The 27,278-nt window shown below is 35.2% G+C and overlaps 1 protein-coding gene across 1 annotated transcript in view; it reads right to left on the bottom strand.

Moving 5' to 3' along the window:
- Positions 1 to 27,278, bottom strand: part of KCNK2 (potassium two pore domain channel subfamily K member 2) — a 153,662-nt gene that overhangs the window by 60,823 nt on the left and 65,561 nt on the right. Inside the window, exons 4-5 of the mRNA XM_061185607.1 lie at positions 12,624 to 12,784; positions 10,212 to 10,398 (exon numbers count right to left, since the gene is read on the bottom strand). Coding sequence (XP_061041590.1) covers positions 10,212 to 10,398; positions 12,624 to 12,784 — 348 coding nt within the window. The remainder of the gene's footprint in view (positions 1 to 10,211; positions 10,399 to 12,623; positions 12,785 to 27,278) is intronic.

Below are 27,278 nucleotides of genomic sequence, written 5' to 3'. Positions count from 1 at the left end.
ACTTAGGTTGCTTCCATGTCCTGCCTATTGTGAAGAGTGCTGCAGAAACTAACACAACATTGTAAAGCAATTATACTCCAATAAAGATGTTTAAAAAAAAAAAAAAGAAGTAGTTGTCCACTTCCTGCCAGGTACTTGGTCTAAGATTAGGAAAACTGCCATTAGAAGAACGGCAGTCTCAATGATCATAAAGAAAGAAAGATCAACACATTGTCTTGCTCATCCTTTACAAGGATGGAAATCTACAGGATATAGGCTGTACATTATTGTTACCCTTAGAAATTACCTTTAAGTCTCAATATAGAGTAATTCAGAGTCTTTTTCATTAAACTTAGTACAATTTACTGCCTGCCTCACTGACTTAACTGTCAATCACTAAATGTTTTCCTTGTCATTTTTTTCTCCACGTGCTTCTACAATTCTTCTATATATCCATTCTGAATCCTAGAATTTAAATAACTTCTTGGTTTGCCCTCAGTCCCTAGGACTTCTGAACAGTTTGGGTCAAATCCCATTTAATTAATTACACAGATAACTCTCAGTTCTCTGATGAGTTCTCTGAGAGTCACCAGCTGAATCAGGGGGTGACCAGATGCCTTGCAGAATTTTCCCATATTAACACAGAACCACCAAGAAGAGAAGACAATTTCCTATTTAATTTAATTGTTACTCCTGGATTTCAAACATTCTGTCCCATAGGAACAGGAACTAGAGCAATCATTATCACTAAGTGCTAAGCACAGTATGTATTATAAAATATGTGCTCACTAAACAACAGAATGAATGAACATATGAATGATGAATATAAGACATCTCCCTAACAGTCACATAAACCCTCTCTTCTCAATCAAAGCAATTTTTCTGAGCCATTGTGGTGGTGGTGGTACTGACTGTTCTTCAGTTGACCTCACTTCTTTCTCATCAGGTAGTTTCCTTGTTATTTGTTAAATTCCTGGCAAGTTTTTGCACAGTGATCAGCTCAATAATAGCAATTTTAATACCTGGCCTTTGACATAGTTGCAAAATTTAGGCCACATCAGGAACTGTTTTCTCCACGTGCTCTATAAGGACAAATTGTTTTGAACAAAAAAACTTGCCATGGTATTTCAATGGAGATTTATATGTTTTCATGATAAAATCTCCTTCTATTAAGCAAGCTCTGAGCACTCCATGACTAAATGAGTCAGGGCTTTGGTTATAAGAGAAAGCAACAGTTTGGTTACTAAAAACTGCATTTCCATTAATGACTATGAAAACATAACTCCAAGAAAACTTAATTCCTTTTTAAAAATTAATTAATTTATTTATTTATTTATTTTTGGCTGAGTGGGGTCTTTGTTGCTGCGTGCGGGCTTCCTCTAGTTGCGGCGAGCGGGGGCTACTCTTCGTTGCGGTGCACGGGCTTCTTATTGTCATGGCTTCTCTTGTTGCAGAGCATGGGCTCTAGGTGTGCCGGCTTCAGTAGTTGTGGCTCGCAGGCTCTAGAGTGCAGTCTCAGTAGTTGTGGCGCACGGGCTTAGTTGCTCCACAGCATGTGGGATCTTCCTGGACCAGGGCTCGAACCCATGTCCCCTGCATTGGCAGGCGGATTCTTAACCACTGCACCACCAGGGAAACCCGAAAACTTAATTCTTAATATGAGATATACAAAAATGTTTTTTCTCAAGTCAAAAATTGTGAAGACAAATGATTCCACAAGTGTGAAAACCGTAAAAGTTTAGTAAACATACCAGAAGGGGAATTTTATCTGTTCAAAGTCCCAATTTATATTTTCTATATAGAGGAGCGTAAGGCATTAAGCGTAAAGCCTGACTAACCCAGTAAGTATTCAAAATTACATGTGAGATGAAGAAAATTTCATTATTGAACTAAATATACTAAATTTCACTGATCGAAATTCCAAGAAGATATATTTGGATGGCAAAGTAAATTTATGCTCAGAAGGAAAATGTGTTTTCATAATATCAATCATAAGGGTTTCTTAGAATACATCCAAACTTTTGGCTAAAATTTTTGGTTTTTATTAAAAAAGTAGGCAATGTGAGAACACTGCTTTGTGAAACTATATATTTGTATCTGGCTTTCACTCAATCATATTATCTCTTATGAACTAACCTGGTTTACAAAAAGGAGTGTTTCTAAAGACTTCTTTGGGCAGCTTCTAAACAATGACTCACTGTAATCCTAACAGTATATATATATATATATATATATATATATATATATATATACACACACACATATATATATATATGTGTGTGTGTGTATATATATATATATATATATTTATCCTTTTAATGTGTTGTTGGATTCTGTTTGCTAGTATTTTGTTGAGGATTTTTGCATCTATATTCATCAGTGATATTGGTCTGTAATTTTCTTTTTTTGTAGTATCTTTGTCTGGTTTTGGTATCAGGGTGATGGTGGCCTCATAGAATGAGTTTGGGAGTGTTCCTTCCTCCGCAATTTTTTGGAAGAGTTTGAGAATGATGGGTGTTAGCTCTTCTCTAAATGTTTGATAGAATTCACCTGTGAAGCCATCTGGTCCTGGGCTTTTGTTTGTTGGAAGATTTTTAATCACAGTTTCAATTTCATTACTTGTGATTGATCTGTTCATATTTTCTATTTCTTCCTGGTTCAGTCTTGGAAGGTTATACCTTTCTAAGAATTTGTCCATTTCTTCCAGGTTGCCCATTTTATTGGCACAAAGTTTCTTGTAGTAGTCTCTTAGTATGCTTTGTATTTCTGTGGTGTCTGTTGTAACTTTTCCTTTTTCATTTCTAATTTTATTGATGTGAGTCCTCTCCTTCTTTTTCTTTATGAGTCTGGCTAATAGTTTATCAATTTTGTTTATCTTCTCAAAGAACCAGCTTTTAGTTTTCTTGATCTTTGCTATTGTTTTCTTTGTTCTATTTCATTTATTTCTGCTCTGATCTTTATGATTTCTTTCCTTCTGCTAACTTTGGGTTTTGTTTGTTCTTCTTTCTCTAGTTCCTTTAGGTGTAACGTTAGATTGTTTATTTGAGGTTTTTTTGTTTCTTGAGGTAGGCTTGTATAGCTATAAACTTCCCTCTTAGAACTGCTTTTGCTGCATCCCATAGGTTTTGGATCGTCGTGTTTTCATTGTCATTTGTCTCTAGGTATTTTTTGATTTCCTCTTTGATTTCTTCAGTGATCTCTTGGTTATTTAATAATGTATTGTTTAGCCTCCATGTGTTTGTGCTTTTTATGTTTTTTTCCTTGTAATTCATTTCTAATCTCATAGCATTGTGGTCAAAAAAGATTCTTGATATGATTTCAATTTTCTTAAATTTACTGAGGCTTGATTTGTGACCCAAGATGTGATCTATCCTGGAGAACGTTCCATGCACACTTGAGAAGAAAGGGTAATCTGCTGTTTTTGGATGGAATGTCCTATAAATATCAATTAAATCTATCTGGTCTCTTGTGTCATTTAAAGCTTCTGTTTCCTTATTAATTTTCTGTTTGGATGATCTGTCCAGTGGTGTAAGTGAGGTGTTAAAGTCCCCCACTATTATTGTGTTACTATCGATTTCCTCTTTTATAGCTGTTAGCAGTTGCCTTATGTATTGAGGTGCTCCTATGTTGGGTGCATATATATTTATAATTGTTATATCTTCTTCTTGGATTGATCCCTTGATCATTATGTAGTGTCCTTCCTTGTCTCTTGTAACTTTCTTTATTTTAAAGTCTATTTTATCTGATATGAGTATTGCTACTCCAGCTTTCTTTTGATTTCCATTTGCATGGAATATCTTTTTCCATCCCCTCACTTCCAGTTTGTATGTGTCCCTCGGTCTGAAATGGGTCTCTTGTAGACAGCATATATATGGGTCTTGTTTTTGTATCCATTCAGCCAGTCTATGTCTTTTGGTTGGAGCATTTAATCCATTCACGTTTAAGGTAATTATCGATATCTATGTTCCTAAGACCATTTTCTTAACTGTTTTGGGTTCGTTTTTGTAGGCCCTTTTCTTCTCTTGTGTTTCCCACTTGGAGAAGTTCCTTCAGCATTTGTTGTAGAGCTGGTTTGGTGGTGCTGAATTCTCTTAGCTTTTGCTTGTCTGTAAAGCTTTTGATTTCTCCATCGAATCTGAATGAGATCCTTCCTGGGTAGAGTAATCTTGGTTGTAGGTTCTTCCCTTTCATCACTTTAAGTATATCATGCCACTCCCTTCTGGCTTGTAGAGTTTCTGCTGAGAAATCAGCTGTTAACCTTATGGGAGTTCCCTTGTATGTTACTTGTCATTTTTCCCTTACTGTTTTCAATAATTTTTCCTTGTCTTTAATTTTTGCAATTTGATTACTATGTGTCTCATCGTGTGTCTCCTTGGGTTTATCCTGTATGGGACTCTCTGTGCTTCCTGGACTTGGGTGGCTATTTCCTTTCCCATGTTAGGGAAGTTTTCGACTATAATCTCTTCAAATATTTTCTCGGGTCCTTTCTGTGTCTCTTCTCCTCCTGGGACCCCTATAATGCGAATGTTGTTGCGTTTAATGTTGTCCCAGAGGTCTCTTAGGCTGTCTTCATTTATTTTCATTCTTTTCTCTTTATTCTGTTCCACAGCAGTGAATTCCACCATTCTGTCTTCCAGGTCACTTATCCGTTCTTCTGCTATTGATTCCTTCTAGTGTATTTTTCATTTCAGTTATTGTATTGTTCATCTCTGTTTGTTTGTTCTTTAATTCTTCTAGGTCTTTGTTAAACATTTCTTGCATCTTCTAGATCTTTGCCTCCATTCTTTTTCCGAGGTCCTGGATCATCTTCACCATCATTATTCTGAATTCTTTTTCTGGAAGTTTGCCTATCTCCACTTCATTTGGTTGTTTTTCTGGGGTTTTATCTTGTTCCTTCATCTGGTACATAGCCCTCTGCCTTTTCATCTTGTCTATCTTTCTGTGAATGTGGTTTTTGTTCCACAGGCTGCAGTATTGTAGTTCTTCTTGCTTCTGATGTCTGCCCTCTCCTAACAGTATATATTAAAGAGGACATTAACTTTGAAAAATAATGTTAAACTGTGTTAAATTAGGTAATTATTTGACTTCACTTCTGAAGAATCATCAACTAATTCTTTTTATTGATGTATAACTGACATATGTAACATTAGTTTCAGGTGTACAATATAGTGATTCGACATTTATATATATTACAAGATGATCACCACAGTAAGTCTAGTTACCATCTGTCACTATTTAAAGTTATAAAATATTAATGACTATATTCCCTATTCTGTACATTATATCCCCATGACTTATTTATTTTATAACTGGAGGTTTGTGCCTCAATCCCCTTCACCTATTTTGCCCATCCCCCCAACCCCTAGTAATTTTTTTAAAGCATGGATTTAGAAGACTAGTTTTAAAAGCAAGCCTAAATAAGTAGAACTCAATCTTTCACACACTTCCATATAATTAATATAGCTTCTTAGATTTTAATGAAGAAGGGCTGATCTAGCTCTCAGCCTATAATAGCAAGCATGATATAACAATTTATCAAGTCAGACTTCTCATCAAATAAAAAATAAAATGACAAAAGTTAAGAAACAAAACATAGGAAGCCAGCAGTAAATTGTCAAATATAACTTTTACCATTAACTTTAACTTACCTCTACAAATTTGACTATAAATTATTATAGGCATTGCTAAAATCAAGTAAATGAACTTTGCTAAATGGTTTGCTTTCTCTTCTCACCTCTGTGTGAACCACAGTTAGCAATAGGGGGTCTGTTTATTCATATGTAAAACAGAAGTGCTCCAGTGGACCTGTGTCTCCCAGGCCTTTTTTAGCTCTAGAACACTGAGCACTGGTAAAAGAACAAAAAGGGCCATCAGGAAGGAGTACATAAGAATTACTAAGGTAACCAACCAGCCAGTAAAATATATCCTTTGCATAAATATAAATAAAAAATTAAAATTTGCTGGGAGAGCTCTTCCTGCCAAAAAACTACTAAATGTTGAATTCTTATGTTCAGTCACATACACAGAGAAACCTGAACCCTTGTACCTATTTGTCTTTACAAATCTGTCTCTAAATGCTTTTGATCCAATATTGCCAACAGTGAAAAGGATTTGCTTATGCAAATGTAAATTTATATTTATTTATGAGTTAGAAATCTATTATGCTCTAATATATTATATCATGAACATTATGACATATGAAAATAAAAAGTAAGAAATGAGGTTTAAAAATACAAAGCAACAAGGGTTGTCCTGTTTTCCTCCTATGGCAGAAGGTCTACCTGCATGGATTGTCTTGCTCATTCCCTGGGGATGAGCACACTGCTTCAGAGTTCTGGTCTAAACTACCACATCATCACTTGCTGCTTTTGAGATGCTCCTAATAATTACACCAAGGTTACAACCTGTGTCCTAAACATTTATATATCACTTTCCAAAATTTACTCCTTTTCCTTTAATAACACCACAGTTTGAAGAACATGTTTTTTAATTTGTCTTCAAAGAAGTTCAGTACAGCAGTGTAACTGAACTCTAATCCCATTCAGAGTAGGGCTTGCAGGCTTGAGAATGGCATCAGACAATGAGTGTCTATTATGGGAAGTACATCTCTCTTTTCTTTGGAGATTTATAGCCTAATAGAAAGATGAGAAAGTTGAAGCTAGAGCAGTGCCTCTTGCTTTTCCCTGGCAAAAATATCAAAATTAAGTGAGAATACTATCTGTCAGGACATCTAATAGCAAGAGAGAAAGTTCTAAAAAATAAACAACTGATATTTCCCAGATGGGGTAGTCGTCTTAACTTAGTGGCTAATTTTTACTTTATTGTCACAAGGTACCCCGAGGGAAAGACTACTTTTATGTACTCTACTTAACTATAAGAAGCAGTTATTTTCTAAGATCCTTAAAAAAAAAAACCTCATAATTTTTGTTTTTCCAAAGACTCTTGCAAAGGGCATGCATTTCCTAGCCAGCCTTTGCCACATCTGCCCCCTTGTCCACATTTTCATTCCAAAAATGCTCCCTGGCCACAAAGATCTAGCAGGTAAAGACTATCGTACTAGGAATAGGGTTCTACAGTTTCACAAAGACCAAAACAGCTACAAAATGCATAAATTAAGGAGAGAAAGATGAGTCAACAAAAGTGGTATCCATCTGCTTCTCTAATTTTCTCAGCATTTGTCGCTTTGAACACATCAAATTCCTTTGCAAGTTATTAGCCAAGTGTATTTCTACCATTTTTCATTATTCCTCTGTAAAACACAAATACAGTTAAAATAATGGGTTTAAAGAGGGGTATAATAAAAATAAAATCCTAGTAATAATAAAGATGTTTATTAGACTACACTTAATGCCACGCAAATATTTTGTTTCCCTGTGCCCCTGCAGTACTGTGGCCGTGACTCTGTGCTGAGGGTCCCTACTGATATACAAGATGTTTTCATTGAACTTAACTGCTCAGCCAGCTGAGAGTGGCTACTAATAGACTCACATAATCTAACCAGTGTCAGACTGTGGATCTCCTAAAGGAAATTAAAAGAGAAATTTTTTTTCTTCATCTACAAAACCATAAGTAAAACTATTTGTTCGTTTTTTTCTAAGCCAGTTTATACTGTGGTCAAAAATAAACACTATTTTAAGGTTCCACCCACTTTTTTTTAATTTATAATTTTTGTTTTTTTAGAGCGTCTCAGATTATGAGGGTCACACACTAGACTGACACGTATTTAAAATCACATGCCCTGTATTATATCATTGAAATTTGCTAAGATAAAAGAACTTAAATGTTCTCACTAAACAAACAAATAAATGAATAAAGTGAGGTAAGGGATGTATTAATTAATTGGATCCTTTCACAATGTATATGCATATGAAAACACCACAGTGTGCACTTTAAGTATCTTACAATTTTGTCAACTGTACCTCAATAAAGCTGAAAAATAAATACATTAATAAATAAACATACCTATGCATTACCATAAAACATTAAAAATTAAATTGAATACAGTAACATGTGTAATACAAGGCTGTTGGCCTGAAAATGGAAGACTCGTCACTTAATACCTATATATTCCATAGTAATTATAAGACCTTGTTAATTGTATTTATAAAGTGGTACAACAGCCTAAGATTAACGTGCCACAGTATAAATTTTGTTATCATCACTGTGTCTCACTTTCTGCTACATTAAAGCACTTTCAACTTCTACTTAAGCGAATTATATCTATGTCGTCAATGAAAGGTAGAAAAATGGGTATTTTAGGACAGAAGCTTATCGTACTACATGGAGCTGCAAATCTCTGAGATTCTTCTCTCTGCATTTTGCTAATTAGAAAACTAAAAAATCTCCATCAGCATGATGTACCCTCCTTTCTCAGGGCCTCCATCCAGCACAGAGATGTGTACGTAGTGTTTTTGACCAAAAGCAAAGCTTTGCTTGTAAAAATATCCCCATCTTCAAGGGTATTATACATTCCCCAGAAAGAAGGGCTTTGCCAGGTTAAACTGTAATTAACAAATAATAAAAACAGATGCCTTCTCTGAGATTTTTATAAAACTACACAACAAACTTTCTTTTCTGATAATATTTAAGTAAGAAGTTTGAGTCAAGAAAGAACAGTAAACAACCAGAAAGTATAAAACCCTCAAAACTGAATTAGCCTAGTGAGTTTATTCTGGGAAGTTTAATAGCACATTCCTACTATAATGTTCATTAGCATGTTTTTCTAACACTTCAAACTGATTTTCTTTTTTTTAAAAAAGAATGGTTTAGATTTTCAGGAGCTGGTCAAACTGATTCATGTTAGAGCACTATTATATTACTTTTACCACTATTACCACAATTTGTTTAATATTGGAGTTAGAACAGTAATAATAATTGGATAACATAACCAGAAAAGAGAGAGGTGAAATGACAGGAATGTAAGACCTAAGAGATACAACAATAAAGCAAACAGCAACTGAAATAACATATATAGAGAAGGAAAAATTTTTTAAAAACCATATATTTAAAAATGTGGACAAAATATTAAAAAGGTCAGAACACTGACATTAGAATTGAAAATTAAAGGAGAGAAGTATCTTAGAGAAGAAGGTTTTAAGTAGCTAAGAACATCTTCTAAAGTTTGCACGTGTTTCTAAAACTAAAGCATAAGAGAGTGATGTCACCAAGATGGTGACATAGCTTGTTCCTGACTTTGCTCCCCCTCATGAGAAGAACAACTAACAACTATTCGAGAACAAGACACCACTGAGAGAATCCTAGGACATGGAAGTGAGGCTGAAGCACCCTCGGCAACCCAGAGATCAAGGCAGACTGCATTAGAAGAATGGATGTTACCTGAACCTATTATGGTAATCATTTCATTTCATGATCAAACCATCCTGCTGTACACCTTAAACCTATGCAGTGATGTATGTCAATTATTTCTCAATAAAACTGGGGGAAAAAAAACTAAGACATGAAAAGGCCTAGTAAAAAGAGCAAAGATGGTTTAAACTTGAATTCTTGTACTACTAAAAAATAAATAAATAAGAGGCAGATAAATGGTCTGAAATTAGGGTGGGACTATAAATTCTGAACAACCAGCAATTTAAATTTCTTTCATAGAATGAAAAATAAATATTCAACTGTACCTTTTTGCTTACCTTCACTGTCATGGAATGACTACCCCTCTTTTTTTTTCTTTTTGGCTCTGTCACTGTTATGGATGAAATTGTGTTTTCCAAAAATATGGGTCGAAGTCCCTGGTACCTTGGAACATGACCTTATTTGGAAATAAGGCCCTTGCAGATGTAATTAGTTAAGATGAATTCATACTGGAGTAGAATGGGCTTTTAATTCAATATGACTGGTGTCTTTATAAGAAGAGGGAAATTTGGGCACAGCGACAGGAACACAGGGAGAATGCCATGTGATGACAGAAGCAGAGATGGGAATGACGCAGCTGCAAGCCAACGACCAGCAAGGACTGATGGTCTTCTCCTCCAGAAGCTGGGAAGAAGCAAGGAAGGATTCTACCAGTCTCAGAAGGATCCTGCCCCTGCTGGCATCTTGATTTTGAACTTCTATGAGAGAATGACTTTCTTTTGTTTAAAGCCACCCAGTTTGTGGTACTTTGTTATGACAGCCCTGGGAAACAAAGACAGTCACTGTGTTGTCCTGCAAACCCAAGAGAAAAGTCTAACTAAAGGAGAAGGGTTAGGAGAGCAGTGTCAGTACCAGCAAAAACTTACCTGCAACGTAGTCGCCAAAGCCAATCGTTGTTAAAGTGATAACCACAAAATAAATGGCGTCCAGGGCACTCCAGCCTTCTATGTGCTTGAATATGATTGCAGGCAGAGCAACAAAGAGTACACAGCCAAACAGTATAAATATGATTGTTGAGATGATTCGAATCTTGGTTTGACTAACATTCCACTTCTAAGGATGAGAGACAGAGAGAGGGAGAAATCGATTGAGATAGATTATCAATGTACCTGTGAAGTTGACCTATATATCAATACACTGTTATTAGCAAATTAGTAAATGAGAATGGTATTTTATTCCCTCTTATAATTAATTTTAATTGTCTTTACTTACAAATATTGGGTATAACATGAATAACTGAAAACAACCAATGCTAATAATGATGCTACTTTACCCTTACATAGCTTTACAACAGGTAAATTACTTTCTAAAGTAAATTACATTTGCTCTGAGAATAAAATTTCAGATTTACATTGTTCTTTGTTTACCTGAACTACTTTTGAAATATTTCTATTCTATAGGCATACAAATCATTGCATGCCAAAGATAATCTAGAAATATATGAAATGGAGAAAACTGAACCATGAATTAAATATCTACTGTTGATAACTGATAAAATTATTAATTTCATGAAGACTTTTCCCTCTCACTCCTACCACATTTTCCTATCATTCTTCAATTGGTTAAAGTGAAATACTAACAGACTTAAAGTCCACAGTTGATTCCCATGTGAACCAGATGAACTACCTCTCTGTTCTATGGCCTTAAGCTGTACAACTAAATATACCAGACATGGTATGTAGGCAAGGATAAGTCTTCAGCATCCCTAAGCTACAGCTGCCCTCAGAGGACCCATATTTTTTCACTCCTTCCCTTCTCAGAAATCTCTACAGCATAACATAGTAAGTGAAGTATGTACATATAGCCATTTATCGCCATATCTCTTTTTGTCATTATCACTATATATTTTCATCTCCCTGGATCTGTCTTATCTACCATGACAATTATACGTCACATCCCCACCATATAAAAATCACTGAATTTTAGAGCTTAAACATTTTCTAGAGATAAAGATCTATAAAACCATCAAATGGAAAGTGGAAATAAAAGTTTCTCTAGTCTATCACCCTTATTATATACATGAGAGTTAAATGAATTCATGTTTGTAAAGTTCTCAGAACAGAGCTTAGTACTAAATGTTGAATCTTGACTACTGGGATGTATTCACTACCAGAGCATGGGATTTATTTTATGCACTGATGTGGATACAGCATGAAAAACATTCTCCAGCATCCTGTAGTCACTCAAACATCTGTTGAATGAATGAATGAAGAACAATTCAGCATTATCAAGTTCATGCCACTAACCTGCCCTCTAAGTTAATGTAATACAAGATACTTTTAATATCAATATAAGAAAAGTATAACACCCAAAAAAGGATAAAACAACTAGTTTGGAAGAACCATGCCTTCTTTACTCTAACAGTAAAAATATTTGAGAATGAACTTTGAACTTAATATGAAACATATCTAATGCTAAAACTGGAGTTATAATTTAAATTGAAAAACTAATACTCAGTGGTCTTATTTCATCAATAGAGTTAAATACTTTGTCGAATTTTTTATGAAAAGATAAATTATTGAATAATAAATAAAATGTATTGTAATAGTAGTGACAGTACTAACAAACCATTTATAATCTCACTCTCTAACACAATTATTTTCTTTATTCATAATTTTTTTTCAAGAGTAGAAGCCTGTCATCATGATATTATTTTTCACTTAAAATCTAATTAGAGCATTTTCATTTTATTTTTTCTATTGAATATAATATACCCCTGAACATCTTCATGTGTATTACTTTTGGTTCTACTAAATTACATCCCTTAGTTAAATCTCTATCAATAACATTACTAAATTAAGTTATATGATCCCCTTTATCGTGTTTGCTATGTATTATTTGATCCTTCACAAAAGGGCTATTTGAAGTTTACTAGCTATGTTAGGCTTTCACTTATAATATCTCTAACTCTCAGAGTAATGCCTCATCATCAGTACCATTGTTCACATTATGTAAATGGCAAAATGGAGATTTAAGGGTAAAATAACTAGCTTAAGTGAATATAGCTAGGAGACAATACATCTGGAATTTGAACCCAGGACTGCCAGATTTCTACTTCTTTTCCATATATTTTGCTTTTTCTCATTCATTAATGTATTCATTTGAAGAAGTATAAAAATAACTATACAGTGAGTTACTTACAAATAGAGGTACATATACATTGTTATAGAAAACCCAGTAACTGAACATCTTAACTGTATCTGAGGTGAATAGAAAAGTTATAATATTTTTAAAATTTAAATGATTAACATATGTAGTTAAAAGGCTATTGTACTCACAATAAATGTATCTTCCACTTTTGCAATTCCTTTTCCAAATATGGTTCCTAGTTGATCTCCAACTCCAGCCAACAGAAAACCAAAGAGGGGAATTCCCAGTAAGGCATAGATGATACAGAATATTTTTCCCCCTTCTGTGCGTGGTGAGATGTTTCCAAATCCTAAAAAACACAAAGAAGAAGAAGAATTCAGCTGTTTATAAATGAGTAATAGTTTAAAACATATGACCTCAAGATTGATTCAGAAATTCCCAGATATTATAAGATATCAATCCTAGATTTCAACTAATTAAGAATCGCTTTATACCACATAAGCTTTTAATGTAAAATCCTCTTATAAACAAATATTTTAACAATCTACAAAATATAGCTAATGCTCCAATTAAACTAGATGATGAAAACTGAGGGAGTAACACATGTAATAAAGTCAATGTTTTCATTAAATTTACCTCTACCTCTCTATACTGCTAATCCTGTTGACTACAAAGTTTTCGTTGCCATTTACTAAGAGTGTATTGCCTTCATTTAAGAGTATTCAAATATGCTTAAATTATTTAGTTTAAAGTTTAATAACAACTTTTAAATTTTGTTTCCATTCAAGTACCTACCAAAAAGCAATAAATAAAAACTTAAAATTATCAAACCTTTTTAAAGTTCTGAGGATTCTGAAGGCTTTTCAATTTTGTGCAAGGATGGCTCTACTTGTTATGATTAAATCAGCTCAACTTTATTCCCCCCCTTTTAAGAACAAAAGCAGTGTCTACAAACATGTTTGAGGTAAAGAATGCATGTTCTCTAGAAGTACATAGAGTATCTTTTTTGATACGTAATCCTCTCATTGTCTTTCACATTAAATTAATCTGGAATTTTAGTTTTAATTTCCTCTTTTACTCAAGAATGTGGATCGGGATTTTAAGATTGGCATTTTGTTGCTACTTTCTAGTTTTACGACTACTACTGTCAAAGAGTATGGCCTGTATGATTTTTACTTTTTGGACTCTATTGAGATTTTCTTTGTGGCCTTATAATGGCCAATTTTTGTATTTGTTTCATTGTTTTTTGAAAATAATCTGGATGTTCTATTTGTTGGAAACAAAAAGGGCATATATTATCAAAGGGATTCATATCATCCCCCCAAATCCAGTCCTAATGTGGTTCCCTCACAAAACTTGCCCTGGGGGAGGAGGGGATGGGCTAATATTTGGTTATTTTAGCGCATACATTTTTCTCCCCATAATATTTCCATCTTTCTCTTCTTCCTACTCAGTCAATTTGGTATTCATTGCTAGTCAATTCATCTATTGAGGGCTGTGGTTTTTTTTCAAATGTATCTAATTTTCAAGAACTTTGCCTGTTTTCATTAGTTGGTTCTTATGCCATGAAAATAATAATTACATTCATTTCTTTGTTTTAACAATGTTGTACCATATATTAACTCTATTCCTTGAGAGAAATCCTATACTTCCTTTATTTAGGTGACTTTCTTCAAGTGTCTGAGAATTCTTGGTCATATTTTCATACTTGTAAGCACAGTATAATAGTAGTTTGGTTAGTTTTTGTGGCTGAAATGTATTTCCCAGCCTCAGTGAGAATCGTGGTTGATCTGGTGGTGCATGTAAGATTCTCTTCAAAGGAGTGTGGTTCAAGTAGTGTTGGCCGGAAAGAAGGGGGCTGGCATCTGATTGGGCTTTCACATAGATGTGCACCTCACAGAACTTGATAGCAGGGTTTCCTAATTCCTCATGGCAGCCTCCAGTTCACAGCTGCCTTTCTGCTTCTCAGACCTGCTGACTGCTTGGGGAACATGATGTAAGCTGTCTACACATTTAACTCATTTACTTTCCATCTGCTCTTATCTACTAATGCCTTGGAACGCTGAACATCAGGGCAATATGTACAAAGGTCCATCCAGGGCAAGTGTGAAAAAGGCCGAGAAGTCTTGTATCAAGGTAACTTGAAGAAGAAAAAGCCCATCACAAAGGTTAGACAGAATGCTTAAACTGGACTACTTGGGATGGTGCACCATTTCTGTACACTATCCAAGATGGAACTCAACAATTTCAACCCTGTCCTCTATTCTAGCATCAATAAGCAGAATACCAATAACAAGAGAGCCTTGCTAAATCAGCAGTGTGTACTGTTGTTTTTTTTTTTAATTAATTAATTAATTTATTTTTGGCTGCGTTGGGTCTTCTTTTCTGTGCGAGGGCTTTCTCTAGTTGTGGCAAGCGAGGGCCACTCTTCATCGTGGTGCGCGGGCCTCTCACTATCGCGGCCTCTCTTGTTGCGGAGCACAGGCTCCAGACGCGCAGGCTCAGTAGTTGTGGCTCACGGGCCTAGTTGCTCCGCGGCATGTGGGATCTTCCCAGACCAGGGCTCGAACCCATGTCCCCTGCATTAGCAGGCAGATTCTCAACCACTGCGCCACCAGGGAAGCCCCCAGTGTGGACTGTTTTGACCTGGGTTCTCTGATTATTCCAGAGAGTCCTGCTAAGATCCAACACTATTTTATTGCCTCTCCAGATGAATAACCATGTGACCTGAAGTAGGGCAGGCATCTGAGTTATCCCATACCATCCCATTTTCTCTTTTTGCATAAGAGGACGAATGTCTTCAAAGTTATATCCATAAGAAGTAACCTAACTCCAGAAAGGGTCAAGGATCAAAAAGAAAAGATACAACGTTTTTTTTAATACTGACTGTGGCATTGCTATAAATAGGCTCTGCAGTTTGTTTAAAAAATAAAAGCCTAAGTATCAGAGGGCTCAATTTGATCTGCCCCACACAAGTTAAAAGGGCATAGGAAAAAAGGGCTCCAACTTTTCATCCATCACTGACTCAGATTCGGCCCAGAAGCCACTGGAACATCTTCAGAAAAGGGGACAGAGGATTTCCTCAGAAAGTCTGTTTATATCACAAATGAAATAGCCCCAAATCCAAAGAATTCTAGATGTAAGGAAAGCCAATCACCTTTCATGGATCAAAAAACAGAGACCAGTTCCTTGTGGCATCTCTGTACTTCCTCTTTATCATCTCCAAAGTTAGCAGAAGGGAGAATGAAGGGAGTAGGGTTGAAGGATCCTGATATGATTCTTCTCTGAGTCTCTTCCTGCTTCACCTCCCAAATGTTTCTCTCGACACCGTTACGCTGAGCTCTCCAGCTGAATCTGTGCCTCAGAGGTGGCTGCCCTCACACAGTCACCCAGCACACACACACAAAGTCACCTAGCCATTTTCTGACATAAAGGGCATGCCAACGACACCCTAAACATCTGCCCAGGTGAGAGGATCACGTGGTTGTTCAGGGCATGTTCCTCACGTTTTCTCCTCTTCCCTGTGTAAAATAAGAGTGGTCTTCTCTCCACGGATACACCACAGGGTCTAACCCAAGAACAGACCCTGGTTAAATGACTTGATATTATTAATGGACTTACAAAAAGTATCCATTGACTCTAAGCAATACAGTATGCCAAGCTTTTAAAATATTAATCTTAGTGGTTGTCTGGACTTCCTGACCCTTTCCCGTGGTTAGTCAGCAGCACCTTCCTTGCCTCAGGGTGAAACAGACTGTTTTGGCAAGAAGAAAATGGAAAAGAAACAATATTAAATTTTGTTTTCTTTTAACTCCTAAATTAAGGTGTTCACACTGAAAATGCTTTGCCTGAGGAGAGCAGTTGTCAGTTTATAGCATCGCATATGCGTGGCAAAAAAGTTATAAGAGCGGCAGTCAATCCAGCTTCCAAAGAGCTTAAGGGAACAGACAAGACTGAAGATGGATGGGGCCTGACCTTGGAAGAGGCGGGGTGAGGCAGAAACCAGAGGATAGGACCTGGGAGGAGGAGGGGGTTTCAAAGATACCCTGAAGCTGTCTTGAGAGATCAGTGGTTAAATTCTCAGGAATTCTGCAAGTCAGCTGACTTCACATTGATAGTTTGAAATCAACTGTAGTAGGAATACTTACACCTCAGAAATTGGCAAGCGCTAGAGTTTAGGGCTCCCCCCCACCCCCAGCTACCTAATATTGACCAATACACTACAGAATAAGACAGAGTCAAATTTGAGAGACCGTACATAGTCTGTGCTAGACATCTGGATGGAAGCCTGTAGGCCAACCCCTGACATTTATATAAGTACAGCACCAGAATAGCTATCATCTCGTCTTCACATCACTTTAAGGGAAGGGCTTTCTGCGGAAAGCTATTGCAGGTCCATTGTAAGTGGATTACCTAGCAGGAGGCCCATATATGTCACCCCATCTGAACAGCCCCAAGCGGACAGGTCACTTTTCTGCCAGAATTTATTAATACTACAAATAAATAATACCCCTTCAAACACTGTGCACACTTGCAATTATTTAATTATTTGCAACAATTCATTTAATACCTATATTCCTCACTTGACTGTGAGTCCCATGAGTGTAGAGATTGATTTATTGTTTACTTATATGTTGTTAAAACTATAATTCCAAAACCTTACTGGCTTATTAATTAGTGCATTAATTGACAATCAATAAATATTTCTTGACTGGTTGACTGACATATAAACCTTAAAAATTCACAAAACTTTAGAAAGAGGGTAGAGAAAAATAAAAGCATACAGAGAAATACAATGTTTCTGTATGAAAACTCATAAAAAAACTAAATTTCTCTCCCACTAGTTACTAAATTTACTATCTTTGCAATCAAAATTCCATAGTTTTTAAAATTTTTACAACCTAATGAAATGATCCTAAAATTCATCTGGGATAAAATTAACAATAACAGTCAATAAATATTTAAAAGCATGACTAATATGAGGCAAAATTTACTTTCAAATTAAAACTACATTATCTATAGTTTTAATAATTAAAACTATGTGGAAAATTAATGAATGAAAAGAACAGAAAGCATAGAAAAGACCCAGCATATAACTGAATGTACTGTTTGATAAATATGACATTTCATATCAATGTAGAGTTAGAGAATCAATTAGAATTGATTATTAAGTAAACAATGACGGGGTAAATAGTAAGCCACTTAGAAATAAATTATGTCCTTGCCTCATGGTATACACTATATATTACCAGATAGATTAAATAATCAAATATAAAGAAAATGTGACTATAAAATATACATGAAAGGACAGGAGAATGATTCTCTAAATATAACTCCTAGGGCAGAACCATAAAGAAATGAAGGATAAATACAACTACACAACAATATAACGATGCTGTATGTCAAAAGAAGAACACAAATTCTATGTAGAGGCAAAGTGTTTTTACCAAGAGGCAGTGCAGAAAAGACCCAATCGCCCCTGCTACTGGTCCTACCAGGGCTCTTCTTGATCAAACAGGCAAACTTTCACTTCACTTTCAGGGCTGAAGTTGTCCTAAACCTAACGTGTCTGCATTTGTGATCTGAGATGTTCAAATTTAGACTTCTGCCTTTCGTCTCCAGCCTTAATATGTAGACCTTGGATTGTTACTTACAAATATACCTGTGACTGGGAAATATCAAATATCCATAACGATACATTGATAAACCCCAAATACATTATTGGTTATGAGTACTTGGAATATTTACTGAAAGGCTGTCAAGTGGCCAACTTTCACAAACAAGTTCACTTCTATTGATAAACGTCAGACTAAACCTGTAATAAGCAACACTATTGGATAATAGCAGCCTTTCTACCCTCTGCCTCAGACTGCCTGAAATTAAGTAACATAGTTAAACTATTTAGACTTGTTGGCTGCAGCATACATACTCTAGATTTAAGAGCACTATGTGACTAATAGGCAGTTCATGCAGATCTTTAATCTCTTAGCCAGTTTCCAATGTGGAAACAGTAGTTTATGATTACATTTATTGACAACAGCAAGGATAAAGGCAACAATAAATTGAAATTGCATTCATATAGTCCATTCTAAAGTTAAACCCAGCTTAAAATACACATCTAAGTAATTCTGACCAAAAATTTAGGAAGTAGGTTCTATTACCCCAATCTCACAGAGAAGAAATTTAGATAAGAAAAAATGCATTACTATTATTTTACTTTTGATCAATTTTATATCATAAGGTAACAAGCTCTACACAGAAATCAAATATCACCACAGCAGTAAGTATGATTTAATTCTGTTTGATGAAAAAGTATTCAATAAATATTACATGCCAAACACTGTGCAAGATGCTGCAGACACAAAGATGAAGAAAGCACTGCTTCCAAAAATTCCAAGTTATTAATAAAATCAACTAAATATGATATCTACCAACTTGTCTTTAAACATTAATGAAGGTACACAAATAGAAAAAGATTTGCTACACTGAAAACCAAAAATAGCAATGTGTGTGTGAGGAATACTCCCATTAAAACACTGCACTTAAAAAGCTGGGTTAGCATAAGTTTGGTGCCATATTTTACTTGGATCTCTGTAATATAAGAGCAAGCCAGCTAGGAAGTGGCTAAGCTAGGTCTATTCAAATACTAAATCTACTCAGAGGCCACAGGTACTCCCAATATGCAGCATTTAAGCACTGGTAGTAGGACAGACCCAAGAAAAGCCTCATAATAGTCTATACTGAGATGTAAAATGTTAATGTCATGTGTCAGGAAATTCTGCAAGGACCCATAGATAAATAAAGAGTGAGAAGTAAAAGGAGAGTGAAAAAGAGTAGAATATAAACCACTCAACATAAGCCTCTAAACAAAAGTCTATGAATAATGCAAATGCTAAGAAACAAAAACACAAACAACCACTAAAGCAGTAATTTATCTAAATGAGAATAATTTCATGGGACAGTCTGAACTTAAATTTTGAAAGAGGTATATTAGAATATCCAGAGATAAAAACAAAATTTTTAGTGAAATTATGCAATAAAAAGGTATAAAGATATGAATAGACAGATAAGAAAGGGGATGTGTAAGAAATCTTGGAAATGAAACATACTAATTTTTAAAGAAATAAAATAGATGAAATAGACTGATAGAGGTGAAGAAAGAATTAATGAATTTGAAGGTTATGTTCAATAATTCATGAAGAACCCAACTCAGAAAGGAAAGGGGACTTAAAATTAAAAACATGAAGGAGGCCTTTAGAGACAGAAAATTAAAAACATGAAGGAGGCCTTTAGAGACAGAGACCTGAGAATTACAATCATGTAAGTCCAGAAGAAGAAAATGGAATGACTAAGACGGAAACAGTATTTAAACTGAGAATTTTCAAGAATTGAAGATCTGTGGATCCATATTGAAAGTGCACTCAGTATTGAATATGGTAAATAAATGTAAAATCCACACCTAGACATGTAATAGAGAAACCAAAGAATATAGGAATCAAGATAAAATCCAAAAAGCTATCAGCCACATAATAGGGAAACCAAAGAATACAGGAATCAAGATAAAATCCAAAAAGCTATCAGCCACATAATAGAGAAACCAAAGAATACAGGAATCAAGATAAAATCCAAAAAGCTATCAGCTAGAAGGAGGGAAAAGATTACTTAAAAAGGAACAATACATGAGCAATAATAGTCATTGTAAAATAATGGAGTAACATCTTCAAAGTGCTGATAAAACATAACCATCATCCTGAAAATTTCTATTTAGCTAAACTATCAAAAAATAATGAGGGACCTATTTTAGCAATTTTCAGACATACAAAATCCAAGAAAACTTACCATCCAGGGAACTCCTACTAAAATAACTATCTAGGTGTGCTTGAGAAATTACATACTTCAGAAAAAAGAAAGGAGCCTAGTAGGAAAACATAGCATAGGAGAAACAAAAGTGGGCAGAGAAATGGGAAAAAAAGTCAAAAATTTAATCAACTACTAACTGCAAAACATGTGCACACACAGAAACACACACATGCAAACACTAAAAGTAAACAATGGACAACAGTAAACACAATGGATGGGAAAATAGAGGTTCAATAAGTAAGTTAACTGTTGTTTGGCTAACATATAGAATTAAAAGTATTAGCTAAAAATGTGTTAAAGAATAATAGCAACCACTATCAATACAACAAAAGGTAAAAAAATAGGGAAAGAAGAAACAAAGAAAGAGGATGACAAAATAACACGAATAGAAGAAAACCCAAATATATCAACAATCACAATTTATGTAAATAGACTAAAGGCAAAGACAGGGATTATTAGAGTTTATAAAAATATCACAGTTCAGATAAAAACAAAGGGATAGAAAAAGATTTGTTAGCAAATTCTTATCCAAAGAAAATCAGCATAGCAATATTAATATCGATCAAATAGATTTAAAGGCTACACATATTTCTAGTAATAATGAGAGTGACTATGTACTCTAATAGTAGAGATGTTATAGTAATCATGATTCTGTATGTGCCAAACACCATAACTTTGTAAACTATTAAGCAAAAGCTGACAAAATCATAAGAAAGTGACAAATCTACATTCATTCAACATCAGAAAAGCAGCTAAAGCAATATACCACATTTGCAGATTGAAAGGGAAAACAATATGACTATCTCAACAAATTCACTCATTCAACTCATTCAAGTAATATTTATTGACTGCAATGTGTTAATCATTATAAATACAATAAGTGAACAAAAGAAGAAAGTCTTCTTTGTTCAAATGGAGCTACTCTAGCTTTGGAGAGTAAAGAAAATAAACAGAATAAATTGTCATTGTTAGAAATCATTACATGGTGTAACAAATAGAAAAGAATGGGAGTTATTAGGAATATGACATGTAGGATTGTAATTTTAAATGGTGTGGTCAGAGTGGGCTCCACGGAGAAGGTGACAGTTGAGGGAAGATTTGAAAGAGGTGAAGGGAGAGGGCCATGGAAATATCTGGGGGAAGAGAGGAATGAGCTGGTGCAAAGGACCTGAGGCAGGAGTGAGCCTGACACATGTGAAGGAGACTGAGGAGGCCAGTGAGGCTTGAATGACAGGGGACGGTGGTAGGACCTGCCAGGGACTGATTATAGGGGTATAGTGTAACCTCGAAGGCCTCATAGGTATAAGGATGCAGAAAAGCATTTGATAAAATTGATCACTCTAAAACAGAAGTAGAAACTAGAAACGGAAGGAAATTTATTAACCTGGTTTTTGTTTTTAAACTCATTTATTTTTTGGCCACACCACGCAGCATACGGGATCTTAGTTCCCCGACCAGGGATCGAACCAGCTCCCCCTGCAGTGGAAGCATGAAGTCTTAACCACTGGGCCGCCAGAGAAGTCCTTAACCTGGTTTTTAATCAAAAAACTAATAGCCAACATATACTTAAGGTGAAACTTTCAGGCATTGGCTTTAAGATCAGGAACATGAAAAATACATCATCATTATGACTTCTCCACTATATTGCATTGTGAGTCAATGCTATAGAATTAGGGAAAAAAAGGTATAAAATGAGAAAGTACAAGTTGAAGCTATTACTATTTTTTGTACAACATGTTTGTCTATGTAATAAAGCCAAGAACAGGTATACTGGATTCAAAGTCAAGAAAACAACAACCCAATAATAATAAATACTCATATGTGCTTATTATGTGCCAGGCACTCTTACAATCAATTAAACATATTGATTTGTTTACTTCTCACAATAACCAAATAACATATGTACTCCTATTCTCATTTTTCAAATGGAGAAACTGAAGCACAGAGAGGTTAAATAATTTTCCCAAGATTACACAGCTAATAAAGTAGGGGAGCTGGGATTTAAACCCAGGTATTTTAGGTCCAGTGTGTGGCCTTTTATCATCCACAACACAACATTCCTATACCCCCAGAAAAACCAACCAGCAAATGCAATACAAAATCAAAAGATCTCAATAACAGTATTAATAAATATATCTAAGAACAAATATAATAATTAATATATAAGTATTTTCTAAATAAAATTATCAAAAAAGTTACAAAATGAATGACATAAAAGGCCTGAAGAAATGAAGAGAGCTACAGATATCAGCTTTACCAAGTGTATGCTAAGTATAATGCAACTGCAATAAATATTTTGAAGGATTTTCAGTGCAAGTTGATGGAATTTTATAAAAGTAATAAAAGAAAGTAAAGGAACAATAGCTAAGAATATTTGGGGAAAAAGTGAGGTGGGAAGATTTGCTCTACATGATATCAAGACTTACTATAGCTATTAAAAAGCAATCTGATTAACCATCTATACCATTTATTATAGTTTTTAAAAGCTAGAAACAGAAAATTACTGTCTTATCATGACAAAGAATATCTATCTCAAAACATTTAATATCATACTTAGTATTAAAGGTCAACAAGAAGAATCCCCTTAAAATCAGGGGGAAAAAGATATCCATTTTACAACTATTATTTTTTATTATTCTGAAAGTTCTAGCAGGTTTAATGGCAGTGAACATATAAAAGGAATAATTATTATAAAGAAGACAAATATTCATTGTGTATGGAATTAAATTTCTTGTAAATACAGGAGAATATTGAAAATTGTCGAATAGAGAAAAGCTCGGCAAAATAGCTGAATGCATGATAAATATGCAGAAACCAACAGCATTATTCTATTTTAGCACAATCTCAAATGTGCTAAATGAAATGGAAAAATACCTTATTTTCAATATTTAGGGAAATATGAAATACCTAAAAGTAATCTTATCAAGACATATGGAAGAGCTTTAGAGAACAGCTTGGGCTAGTGTAGAATGGGATGTAACAAAACATAAAAGAACAGGAAAGACTAGAATACTCTTTTTTTTTTAAAGCATCATGAATAAGTTGGAAATTGAATAATTATGCAATTAATAATGCTGAGCAAATTGGTTACTATTTTGAAGAAAAAAATTCACTCTATGTGAAAAGTAAGTACCATGTAAATGAAAGATACAAATAAATTAACCAAACTACTTCCTTATTGATCCCCTCTGATTATGTTTCATCCTTTACCTCAAATGCACACCCTCCCCCTCCCACCACTCTTCACCTGGCTGATCCCTAAAATTCCATCATTACTTAGGTTAGAAATTAATTTCTCCAACAAGCCTTCCTTGAGCCCTCACTACATACCCCCAAGATTGGGCTTGGTCCCCCTCCTGTGTACACATTTCCTTTAACCTAAGACTTACCTCACTAGATTGTAATCATCAGTTCTGCAATTAGAAGTTCTGTGAGGGACCATGTTTTAGTTCTCACTGTAGCCCTAGTGCATTTCCATTGGACATCTAAATAAATATATTCTTCCTGAAACTCCCTTTCTACTCTCTGCCCCTCACTGCAGCCCTCTCTCCATTCTACTGAGGCAGTTTCTCATTTTTCAAGTGTTGAGGATTTCAAGAGTACCTGATTCTCTTTTAGAGCTTGGACCTAAAATGGTTTTCAAACAGCTGGTTCACTGTGGCTCTTGTGAAACCGTGGGGTTACGGAAAGATGCTCATAACGGTATCCCTCTACTAACTCTCTTGTTATCCTTAAAAATCTCTTCTGTGCACAGGTTGTAATTTGAGGTTTCTCTTTATTGTGTTGACTTCTGAATAGTACTTTTCCTTTTGAAATAATCAGATTAGCATATTTCACCTTCCTCCATCCAGTAATTCAGGATTTTGTTCTTAGTGGAAGACTAGCAGATAACTATCATGTTAATTCACTTTGTCTTGCCACTCTTTTTTAGTGACCTTTTTCTTGAATAACTTATGGATTGTCTGATAAAGACTTTCTTTAAGGAGCATTTTTTCACAGAAGCCTGCCCCTTCCCCAGCCCTGACATCCCCATATCAGGTGTGCTGAGGAGGCTCCTGAACTCTGTGTCATGGGGACAATACCCTGACCCAACACGTATGGCCTCACCACCATCTTGTTAGATTTAAATCAGTCACCAAAGGGCCAGAGTCCTCAAGTCTTCCTCAAGCCCAGATCCCAAAGCCATATGGCTCTGTAGGCAATGAAGCAGATCCCCTCTCCATCACAACCCTTCCATTCTCCTTCCCTGCTTCTCAGTGGTTACAATGCCAATACTTCAGGGCATCAAAATAGACTGTGGTCTTTTCTCACCCAAATCCATCTCATCACAGTCTATTCTCCCTAAAGCACTGTTTCAGTCTTTATACTCCATAGTTTATAAAACCCTTAGGTGTTCCAAGGCCTTTACTTGCAAACCACCATTCCTATTTCCCAAAAACTCCGTTATGCAATTGTTCTATCAATACCTTCTGGTAACACCAGAGTCATCATTACTCACTGAAAAAAATAAGCTAGACTCTTCTGATTCCTTACATTTTTTTTTTTTTTCACACACACTGTATTTTATTTTTACAAGAGATAAATAGACTGACACCAAGCATTGTACATGGATGACCACAACAAAAGCAACAATGATTGCAATTACCAAACATGAAACACACTCATACTATGTCATAATATTGACATTCAGTCCAGTAATCCTCCACTGTAACAGCTCCTTTACTTTGCAGTGAAAATTGATTTGTATATTCTTTGCCTCTGAGTTCTTGTGGGATTTTTTCTTTTTTTAAATTCAACCAGAAAGTCACAAAAATTATACTCATCCTCATCAGTTCACTCAGTCCCATGTAATTAATTTTTTTTTTCATCTTGATCTTTTGTTAGCACTTTTATGAGCTCCTCAGTTTTTCATTAGAGTTCTGAAAATGCTTATTCATTCAGTTCAGCAGTACAGTCAGGTACCAGAAACCTGTACTTGTCAGAGTCTTTTCCATGAATTTCCTGAAGATGAAACCCTTTTATAGGAACATATTTACAAAAGCATCAGAGTACACCAGAACTGTCTGTAAATGACAAAAGACTTAAAAATGACCACGGTTAAAGATTTGATGAAAGTTCATAATAATGCAGTTGACAAGAAAATTAGTTATTTCTGAGATATACATTTTAAAGTAATAACTAGGGTTATGACTTATAACATTATACCAGAACATATAAGATTTTTAGAAATTTCATGTAATGTCTGAAACATTTATATTAACATATTTCCATACAAATAACCCAATGAAAGTTTAGTATTAGTTGTTTTGTTTGTTTGTTTATACTGCAGGTTCTTATTAGTCATCCATTTTATACACATCAGTGTATACATGTCAATCCCAATCGCCCAATTCAGCACACCACTAGCCCCGCCCCACCGCAGTTTTCCCCCCTTGGTGTCCATATGTCTGTTCTCTACATCTGTGTCTCAACTTCTGCCCTGCAAACCGGCTCATCTGTACCATTTTTCTAGGTTCCACATACATGCGTTAATATACAATATTTGTTTTTCTCTTTCTGACTTACTTCACTCTGTATGACAGTCTCTAGATCCATCCACGTCTCAACAAATGACTCAATTTCGTTCCTTTTTATGGCTGAGTAATATTCCATTGTATATATGTACCACAACTTCTTTATCCATTCGTCTGTTGACGGGCATTTAGGTTGCTTCCATGACCTGGCTATTGTAAATAGTGCTGCAATGAACATTCGGGTGCAAGTGTCTTTTTGAATTAAGGTTTTCTCTGGGTATATGCCCAGTAGTGGGATTGCTGGGTCATATGGTAATTCTATTTTTAGTTTTTTAAGGAATCTCCATATTGTTCTCCATAGTGGCTGTATCAATTTACATTCCCACCAACAGTGCAAGAGGGTTCCCTTTTCTCCACACCCTCTCCAGCATTTGTTGTTTGCAGATTTTCTGATGATGCCCATTCTAACTGGTGTGAGGTGATACCTCATTGTAGTTTTGATTTGCATTTCTCTAATAATTAGTGATGTTGAGCATCTTTTCATGTGCTTCTTGTCCGTCTGTATGTCTTCTTTGGAGAAATGTCTATTTAGGTCTTCTGCCCATTTTTGGATTGGGGTGTTTGTTTCTTTAATATTGAGCTGAATGAGCTGTTTATATATTTTGGAGATTAATCCTTTGTCCGTTGATTCGTTTGCAAATATTTTCTCCCATTCTGAGGGTTGTCTTTTCGTCTTGTTTATGGTTTCCTTTGCTGTGCAAAAGCTTTGAAGTTTCATTAGGTCCCATTTGTTTATTTTTGTTTTTATTTCCATTACTCTAGGAGGTGGATCAAAAAAGATCTTGCTGTGATTTATGTCAAAGAGTGTTCTTCCTATGTTTTCCTCTAAGAGTTTTATAGTGTCCAGTCTTACATTTAGGTCTGTAATCCATTTTGAGTTTATTTTTGTGTATGGTGTTAGGGAGTATTCTAATTTCATTCTTTTACATGTAGCTGTCCAGTTTTCCCAGCACCACTTATTGAAGAGACTGTCTTTTCTCCATCGTATATCTTTGCCTCCTTTGTCATAGATTAGTTGACCATAGGTGCGTGGGTTTATCTCTGGGCTTTCTATCTTGTTCCATTGATCTATGTTTCTGTTTTTGTGCCAGTACCATATTGTCTTGATTACTGTAGCTTTGTAGTATAGTCTGAAGTCAGGGAGTCTGATTCCTCCAGCTCCGTTTTTTTCCCTCAAGACTGCTTTTGCTATTCGGGGTCTTTTGTGTCTCCATACAAATTTTAAGATGATTTTTTCTAGCTCCGTAAAAAATGCCATTGGTAATTTGATAGGGATTGCATTGAATCTGTAGATTGCTTTGGGTAGTATAGTCATTTTCACAATGTTGATTCTTCCAATCCAAGAACATGGTATATCTCTCCATCTGTTTGTATCATCTTTAATTTCTTTCATCAGTATCTTATAGTTTT

This window comes from Eubalaena glacialis, chromosome 3 (genome assembly GCF_028564815.1).
Source record: "Eubalaena glacialis isolate mEubGla1 chromosome 3, mEubGla1.1.hap2.+ XY, whole genome shotgun sequence".
In the NCBI taxonomy this organism is placed as follows: domain Eukaryota; kingdom Metazoa; phylum Chordata; class Mammalia; order Artiodactyla; family Balaenidae; genus Eubalaena; species Eubalaena glacialis.
The sequence above is the reverse complement of the archived record's forward strand: the minus strand, read 5'-3'. Positions and strand labels throughout refer to the sequence as shown.